This window comes from Balaenoptera physalus, assembly GCF_965194825.1.
Source record: "Balaenoptera physalus genome assembly, chromosome: 1".
Taxonomy (NCBI): domain Eukaryota; kingdom Metazoa; phylum Chordata; class Mammalia; order Artiodactyla; family Balaenopteridae; genus Balaenoptera; species Balaenoptera physalus.
This window is the reverse complement of record NC_138882.1, coordinates 65,193,669-65,203,088: the sequence shown is the minus strand read 5'-3', so window position 1 is coordinate 65,203,088 and position 9,420 is coordinate 65,193,669. Positions and strand designations below refer to the sequence as shown.

At 43.5% G+C, this 9,420-nt stretch overlaps 1 protein-coding gene across 5 annotated transcripts in view; it reads left to right on the top strand.

Moving 5' to 3' along the window:
• The first annotated feature begins 1,421 nt into the window (after positions 1–1,421).
• POU2F1 (POU class 2 homeobox 1) overlaps positions 1,422–9,420 on the top strand; it is a 171,705-nt gene continuing 163,706 nt past the window's right edge. For 4 of the 5 annotated variants that reach the window (XM_082437646.1, XM_082437642.1, XM_082437647.1 and 1 more), the window contains exon 1: positions 1,422–1,522. In XM_082437646.1, the coding sequence (XP_082293772.1) occupies positions 1,462–1,522 (61 nt within the window). In that variant the 5' untranslated portion in view covers positions 1,422–1,461. The remainder of the gene's footprint in view (positions 1,523–9,420) is intronic. The other variant, XM_082437644.1, reaches the window with a different exon arrangement.

Sequence of the window (9,420 nt, the reverse complement as noted above, 5' to 3'; positions counted from 1 at the left end):
CATGATTAAAACTTTAGCCATTAAAATAACTGCTGGCTATCTCCTAGAGATCAGTTTTTTTCTCAATGTAGAATCTGTAATCCTACCCAATTTAAACTTTACAGTCATTTTTCTCAAGACAGACTATCTAGTTTGTTTGTTTTTTTTTACTTTTCTTTGGTAACCATGAAATACAGTACACTTCTCTTTTAAAAAGCTGGGAAAATCATGGGGCTTAAAAATTTCTAAAATAATTAGACCTGGGTCTTGTCCAGGAAAATCTACCATTAAAGATAAAGAAATCTTAGAACATTATGACTAGTTACAAAGAAAGATATTTACAACGGAAAACGCCTACTTATCATATTTACTCTGAGAAGCAGCGAAGTAAAATTCATGATGAAGCTACCGCTGATTTCGACATTTTTATTTACTAGGTCGTCGGCTTCCAGTTTACTGCTAGGTTTTAAAAGATGTTCCTAAGCGAAAGGAAGGGGAGAATGCCTATCCACAGACCGGGGGGTCAGCTATTTCTTTCGATCCGGTGAGCGGCGATCGAGGCGCGTGAAACAAGGGTAGGGGCGGGAATTAGCGACTTAATAAAACTCCCAGCTAGCGAGGAAGCCAGCCCGGTGTTAGACACAAATAGAGCAGAACAGATTTGGGGCTAATTAAAACAACCACAGGACACTCCCCCTTGCGTTAGCGGGGTCGACTCTCCAGCATTCGCAGGGTTGGAGGCGGGGACTAGTTCGGATTCAAATTTAAAGCGGGATGCCCGCGCGTGGCCCAGCAGGTGCCTCCAGTTCGGCTCCCCGCGGAGGGCGTTTCCGCCCCTACCTGCCCATAGGGCCGGAAATTACCGAGAGGGGAACGGCCCCTCCTTTGTTGTCAGTGTTTCAACAGCGCGGAAAGCCTTAAAAATTGCGCAGCGTAGAGGACGCGGGCTGGTCCGCCCACCGACACTCCACGCTTCTCCACCCTCTTGGCCGCTGTGTCCCCTGCGCTTCTTTTAGAATGCCACTGGGGGAAACCGGAGTAAAACTGGGAGGGGAGTGAGGCGGGAGGAGTAGGGATGATAGTAACAAGGCACAAATGCTCCCTGTACTACCCTTCACAGATTACGCAACGGGAGGCAGCCAAGGGGAAGTAGCGCATGCGCGGACTGCCTTACAGGCGCGCGGAGAAAGTCGCGCATGTGCAGAGCCCAGAAGGAAAAAAGAAGCGAAGGGGTGACTGGCAGGTTGAGGGCGCTTTAGCTACTGAAGAGGCACAGCGGCCAGGGGGCGCGTGCGCAGAGCGCCCGAAGGGGTGGGGCTCTTCCAAGGGGACGGCCTCGCGCGCCCCCTGGCGCGCGCCCGGGGAGAGGAGAGAGCGGGAGGGGGCGGAGAGGAGGGAAGAGGCATGGAGGGCGGGAGGGGGGAGGGGAGCCGGAGCGAGGGAGGGTTTATCGACCGGGCGATTTTGGTTAAAATATTCAAAATGGCGGACGGAGGAGCAGCGAGTCAAGATGAGAGTTCAGCCGCGGCGGCAGCAGCAGCAGGTAATCATTACAGCATTTTACATATTCATATTCATACTCAACCCCGGCTCCCGCTGCCCCCCCCGCGACTTAGCATAATTTATTAGTACTCAGGATTATTATAATTAACGGCGGGGAGATGGGGGGCCGGGGAGCACGGAGCCCCCGCCGGGCGCCGAACGGAGGGGGAAAGAGGCTCGGAGAGGCCAGGCGGAGGGGGAAGACAAGGGGCAAAGGGGGCTGCGATCCACCGCGCTCCTCCTGCCCCAGCCCACCCCGCTGCCGGCTCGCCCGCCCGCCGGCACCGGCCCTCCTCCTCAGCCGGCCGCCGCCGCCGCCGCCGCCGCCGCCTCCTCGCAGCCGAGCCCGAACCCGAGCGGGTCCGCGGCGGGGCCGCGGGGCCGGGGCAGAGGGAGAGGACAATAAAGACATTTTACATATTCATAGCTGCTGGGCCGGCGGGGCGCGGCGGGGCGCGGGCGGGCGACCCGGGCCGGGCGGGCGCGGGTTGGGGGGGGCGTGGAGGGGGAATGGAGGTGGCGGCGAGCACAATGCCGGGGAGGCGGCGGGGCCGGAGCGGACCCCGGCGGCCGGACAGCCGCACGCGTCCTCCCTCCGGGAGCGGGCCGGGGCGGGGGGACGCTGCCCACCGCGGGGGGCGGCCCGGAGGGCGGCCGGGGGTGCGCCGGTGGAGAGCGCCCTGCCGGCGCCCGAGCCCCGCCGCCGCACAGGGGTCCGAGCGGGGCTGAGCCCGGGGGTCACGGACTCGGGCACCTCGGCCGCGCCCCACTTATCTCCAGTGTAGCGGCCTGACCCGAGCCAGGCCTGCGCTGTAGGTGGGTAGGGGTGAGCGGTCGCGGGCGCTGCGAGGTGGCCTCGGGGCGGAGGGGGTAGGGAGCTCGCGCAGGGGTCCGCTTCTCCCCCTTGGGGTCGGACTGGGTTGAAAGCGGCCCTTGGGGAAAGTTGCCCTTCGAGGGGCAGGTCCTGCCGGGCCGCCCCATGTGCTCCGGGCCAGCGGTCAGGGGTCTCAGTGGGTCCTGGGAAAGCCCCCTGTCCCCGGGCGGCCGTGGATTCCCGAGGGAGTTGGGCTGAAGGTGCCTGGCGTGGTCTGATCTCTGTCTCCCCCTGCCCCTTCCCATCCCCCCTCCGCCTCTGCTCTCGACCCGGACCGACGGGGCCCGGGGCCCTCGAGGGCCTCTCACTCCCAGGCCCCAGAAGCGCCCGCAGGCCTCCCAGGAACTCGGATGTAAAGCGCTGCCCTCCTGCCCCTGCCCCAGAACCGGCTGGGCTGACAAGTTGATAATATTCTTGGTTTCCCCTCTCTGGTTGGGAGTTGGGTAGGGGCGGGGTTCCCCCTCCCTGGTTCTGTACTCCTGTTTTCTTGCTGGGTGCTGGGTCCTCTTGATTCTCTGGTTAGCTGAACCTCTCTCATTTGAATAATGTCTAATTCGGGGAGGTTTATATTATTGAAATGGCCGCCTGGCTTTCCCCGCCTCTCATGTTTAGTAATTCAGACCTTTAATAACAGCCACTCACAGCCCAACGCCGTGTTTATATTTTACATTCGCCCCATGTGCTTTTGTGGTTCGATATGATTCTTTTTTTTTTTTTCCTTGGCAATCCACAGGGCTCTGAGATCAAACCCAGGCTGTGCTGGGAAGAGAAGGGGGAGAGCTAGGCCTTGGCTCCTCTAGCAGTGGCCTAGGCCTCATGTTCTCTGCCGCTTGATTTATTTACTAATAACCAAAATGACTCTCTCCCCCCCACCAACTTCCACACACTTACCCCTACTCCGCAGGCAAAACAAACCCTCTTGGGGCCTTAGCAGCGTTCAGACAGCTCCGACCTAAGCATCAGCTCTGTCGTGTTTTGTTTTCTCTTAAAAAGACTTTCTTACAGTTTGCCGTAATATTGGGCCTAAGAAAAAAAAAATTTATGACTTATCATTTTCAGAGGCGAATGAAACCTATTTTGGTTTAATACAAATAAATCACTTTGTTTTGGGGCTAGTTCACCCCTGCCCCTTGGCTCCTACCCCCAAGTTAAACACTTTCAGGCTTTGTAAAGGTCTGCAGGATTTGTAGAATCCAGTAGTTTTTTTCTAGGAGTTGTAGAATAGGTAGGTATTTTAGAAATTCCAAGTAACAGCACTTTCAAAATTTCTCAGTGCTGCCTTCCCTTTTCAGCCTCTTCATTCTAATTTAAAATGGGCTGATATTAATTTTGTGCTATCACTGTCATAGACTTGCTTATTTTAATTGTAGCACTCCTGAAAACAGAAATGGGTTTATGTTTTTTTTTGAGTGTTTGTGTCATGGTTAAATGAGTGAAAATAGAAATAAACACAGGCACTGTGTCTACCCTGATCTTGGAACTTACTCCCCTCCCAGCACACCGACCCCTCTTTCTTTAAGTTGTCAGGATTGATTTTATGTTTTATGTAGACTTAGGACATTTGGTCTGTGAAAGGCAGATAAACTTTTGCGATTTAAAGAAATAGTAATTTTGATTTGGGGGCTTTCCCTCGGTAAAGTTTTCTTTCTTTTTTATTTTGTATAGTTCTAATGTGTTTTTTTAAAAACATGGTGTTGCTTCTCATTGGTAGTTTTTTAACCTCGGCTAGTAAAGTATCAGAGAAGTGTTGTTTAACACCAATGTGTTTAATCTTTGAAATTATGTTAAGGCACTTGATGGTCAGTTGCGAGATACATATTTTGTGAGACATTAGTCTTCTGTTTAATTGGCAACAAAATTCTAGATTTGATGGGCTAAAAGCAAGCCAATTTCAAATAACCAGTTCTTACTATTCTTTTACCTCCAGTAGGCTGGCCTGAATGCAGCAGGAAAAAAAAAATCTGTAGCTTTCATGAGAATGTTCAGGTGAATAACTGCTTCAGAGACCTGAAGCATGAGGTTGGATAGACAAAAAAACAGTAATATGATTTCATGCCTTCAATAGCATATGTTTTTGCACCCGATTCCCAAGATGTGGTCAAACTGATGATGTCATTGGACAGAGGACAAGGTGCAGCTAATTTGATTTATTGTCCCGAGGTGAAGTGTAGCAGTGAAACCTTCTCATAGGGAAACCATTTATCTCGGGACAATTTCCTTTATAGCTGCAATTTAACCACTACCAAGGCTGTAGATATTTTATCCAAGATGATAAAATGTACGTTGCCTTTTACAAACAAAATTTCTTTCTTACAGTTTTTGTGATACAGGAAAGGATGACTGTTGTTAACTGGCCTTATATTTTGGTTGGCTTTCCATGCTATTGTAAAAATTCATTTCCTCAAATTCTCAGTTGGAGACTATGGTTTTAAATAAGTATAATCATAGAAGTGATCCATGAGCATGCTTTAGATAGGTTCTTTGTAATCCCCCAAACTCCAGTTAGAAGCTGTGTTTCTTGATTTAATCAGAGCATAGCCTGGGATAAAGGAGAGATCATATTGGCCTTAGAAGTTATTTCAATGAGTAAAGTGAACTTGACGAGGATGAGGGCTATATATTCTGTTACGTTGAAATTATAGTGTTTAAAATAAGGTAGAATACTTACAGTAAAGCATGTTGTTTGCAAACAGTTTTTAAAAAAAATAATTAAGAATTCTTTTTGGATTGTCTTAATTTAGTCTGGACAAGTTGTGCATTTTATTTTGATTGATTAGTGATTTTTAAAATTGTTCCACTGTGAGATAGTGATTCCACATATGATTTTTGACCTATTAGATTTTCCTGTCAGACATTTTCCGTCATATTTTTAACTAGTTTATCTTAAAGTGATGATTAAAATGTCCTGGGAATGTGGTAGAATTGCTGTGACTTATTCCTAACTAACTTGTGAGCCAAGCTTGATAGAGTATTTTAGGTTACTTTTGAGCCTTCATAAGTTTATAACCTGCCTGTCTCCTTTTGTATCTGTCAGGTGGCTTCCCACAAGTTTTCAGAAAACCCATTGTTACTTCCTTCTTAACTTGCTCCATCTAGTAGTTATAATGGTACTTATGAATTTAGGTCTTGAAAATTTATGTGACAGCTGACCAAATATTTTTAATTTCTAAAAGGACCGTTCTTCTTCCAAGCCATTACTGTTCAAGTAATTTTCAACCTCGGCCCCAAACTAATTTCGAATTCCTTTCATTTTGTCATTGTCGAAAATCCCAGTAGTCAAGGAAAAAACAAATAGCGACTATTATTCAGGTTTAAATGGTGTAATATTCTGCCATATTTTAAATTCACTGTTCTCTGCTTCGATAGGCAGTATAAAGAAGAAGGAATAAAATGTGTTTCATTGCTGCGTAGGTTGAAGTAATTGTTAATCTGTTATTCATCTGGTCAGTGGATTTTGGAATAAGTTTAGGACTCAATGTTAAATTGCTCTTATAAAGCCACCAAAGATGTTTAAAGGAGCCTTGAATATCTTAAGCAGGTGGTTCTAAAATGACAGAACTGGAAATTTGAATGTTGCCTTTCATAAGTATTTTCCATTAAAAATGAAACATTTAAAATTTCTTGAATCTGTATTGCTTGATCTTGAGTTTAGGTGTGTGGGTTTGTGTGTTTAAGTTGTGTTTTTAAAATTGGTCTCTCACTTTCATGAATGTCTGTTCCTTTGTACTAGGAGGACTATAATATAATGTAGTAGTGATTGCCTTAATGTTATCAGTTATTTTTGTTTTGTTTTTAATGTTGAAAGCCCACAGCTTTAGTCTTCTTTCAAGCACTATTAAAATCAATTTTCTTTTAAAATACTGAAATACCGGTGTATGACTGTCATTAATTTGCTTTTATACAGGTGTTGGTTCAGTTACAGTTTTTGTGATTAGTAAAGACTTACTATGAAGCCTAATTGTAAGCAGGAATGTGTTTTCCTAATGGAAATGATTGTATTTAGAACTATTCAAATAATTATTGTTTGCAGAACAAGTCACAGACAAAACATGTCCCTTTTTGGCCACCCATGTTCTTGTTTCTGTTGCCTCCTTTAATGTTAAATGCCTGAGCAAACATGTTTATTACTTATTTCTCAAGGAAATCTAATATTAGGTATTAGAGTGTGGATTTGATTGTTATACATCTGCCTTATTTGAGTTTCTGTATCCCTCCTAAATGAATCCTTTCGTCCTTTTCCTCTTTATAGGGAACTCTTTGGGCCAGAATTTTGCTTAATTCTTATCCTGATTGTGTTGCTTAAAAATATCTTTTTGAGTGGAATCAAGGTTGAAAGAGGTAATAATTATGGTTCACAGATTACTTATCCATCTTCTTTTGCTGAATGTTTTTGCACATTGTTGACATTTTGTAAATAAAGATAGTTGGATAACTTAGTAGATTTATATTTCTTCTTAGGAATAAATTGGTTTTATTTTGTACTCAAATATTTCTGACTATGTTCTAAACTGGCAGTGAGCCCTTATAAACTCTTTTGGTGGTAATAGCAATGGAAATAAAAATAGCATGAGTGGAGCCAGTGCTTAACTTACCGATCCATGTACAGTATATTTAGAATTTGGAATATGAGAATTGTCTTGAGTTTCAGAACCTCTGATGTGAAGAAGCTCTTTACATATAATGCATGTTGTTTATAGAGTTCTGTGTTTTTACCGCAGGATATTAATTTATTGAGCATTGATAAGATGTCTTATTTGTACTCGGTGACTGATAAAATGCCTTTGTTTTTTGTTTTTTCCCAGTTAAGCAAATACTCAAGTTTTCAGTGTTGCCTAGATTTTGCAGACAGGCCTAGCAATGAGCAAAAGAAAAATCAGCAAGCCTCTAGATTTATCAGCTTCTTTTTTCAAGTACTATCCAGGAAACTAGATGTTCATCCAGAAGGGGATACATAATATTAATTTTTAAAATGACAATGTGAAGCACCAAACTTAGCTCAGTGTGAATGTTGGTAGTAGATTTACTCAGCCTGTGATATTGAAAGACCTTGCAAGCACAGTTTAATTTGTCACATGATTTATTTCATAATTCTCTGTGTAACTTTATTGGTTTTTTATGTTGGAGTCATAGCTCTAGTGTATAAAGTTAAATCATTAAGTTGGTAAAATAATAAAAATTATGGGTAGGCCTATTTTTCTTTGGACTGGTGAGCTTTCTCATTGCAATAGAAGGTATAAACAGGAATGGCTAGGAAGTGAACATTTTGTTGTGTATGTTAAACAGCTCAATTGTTTTTGGGACTTCCCTGGCCATCCAGTGGTTGAGACTCCGAGCTTCCAAGGCAGGGGGCGAGGGTTTGATCCCTGGTTAGGGAACTAAGATCCCACATGCCAAAAAAAAAGCAAAAAACAGCTCAATTGTTTTTAACATGTGGTCTTCTCCTCAAGAAATGGAGTTGTACTGACTAGCTTTCTAATCTGCAGAGTGAATATATTTTTTAGAGAAAAGTGACTTAGCTATTTTCTTGTTTTAGTATACTTATTTTAATAGTCTGCTTAGTGAAAAAAATGCTTTTTTTTTTGCTGATTCATACTGCAGTAGGCAAGTATATTTTAATCAATCTTTTAAAAATAATTATTTAAACATTTCTTAGCTTGCAAAAAAGTATCTGCTGCTTTGTACCTGGTCCCTATGCCAGTTGTCTTTGGGGCTAACAAGGGAATATAAGACTTTGCTGTGGAAGACTGCTGTGGCATTTACTTAGCAGGGAAAAATTTTAAAGCAATGTATATACAGTTGACCCTCCATATTGGTGAGTTTGGTATCTGTGAATTCAACCAACTGCAGATCGAAAATATTGGAAAGAAATATTCCAGAAAGCTCCAAAAAGCAAAGATTGAATTTGTTGTACCTGGCAACTATTTACTTAGCATTTACATTGTATTCAGGATTATAACTAATCTAGAGATGATTTAAAGTATATAAGAGGATGGGCATAAGTTATATGCAAATATAACACCCTCTTATATCAGGAACTTGAGCATCCCTGGGTTTTGGTATCCTTGAAGATTCTGGAACCAATCACCTGTGGTTACCAAGGGATAATTGTAATTACATATTAAAATATATAATAGGTAATAATGATCAGAGTAGAAATCAAAGTGTGTCCAAGTTTGTAGGAACCAAAGCATCCTAGAACTGTTGTAGCTGGAAGGTAATTTAGATACAATCTATCCTAAAACCTTTACAGATGAGGAGGCATTATTCTCAGGTGCTTTAGTGACTTGCCCACAGTCTCTTCACTATTGAGTAATGGATGAGAACGCAAGACTTCAGACTTTCTAGTCTCCTCCTCCCCATGCCTCCATCTCTCCCTCTACCACATTGCTGCTAGTCAGAGCAGACTTTTAGTAGAAGGTGAGATTTTTAAGCTGAATTTAAAAGGGTGATAAGAATTTAGAGGAATGGGAAGACATTGCCGGGGAGGTTGTGTTCAAGATTGTGCTGTATACGTAAAAAATGAGGTATTCTATGTGCAGGGAGGCCATTGGAGGTGTTTGAAGTAAGGAATCCTATGATAAAAGCGGTCAGTGTTCTAGGATTAACATGGTGGTGTGCAAGCTGATTTGAAATAGGAAGGGAGAGATTGAATCCATGGAAACCAGTATATAAAAATAAAGGTATGTGGTTTGTTGACTAATTGCTTTAAGCTATAGAGATACAAACATAATAAGACAATTACCAGACCTCAAAAGGCTTCACTCTAACAATGATGTGATGAAAATAGATAATCCATAGTAAGGATGTTGAGAATGTTGTCCAGTTACATCACACAGAATAAGGACCTTTGGGAGAAATTCTTGCCTAGTCTTTACAGTAAGAACTCACTTATTTCTGACCAGTGGTTTTGTTTTTAGTCTTCTGGACACTGAGCTAATTGACTTTATTTCCTTTTCAAATCAAACTACAGTGCTTAGACCAAATTATTAATCTGAAAGTTTAGATAGGCAATTATGGTATCCATA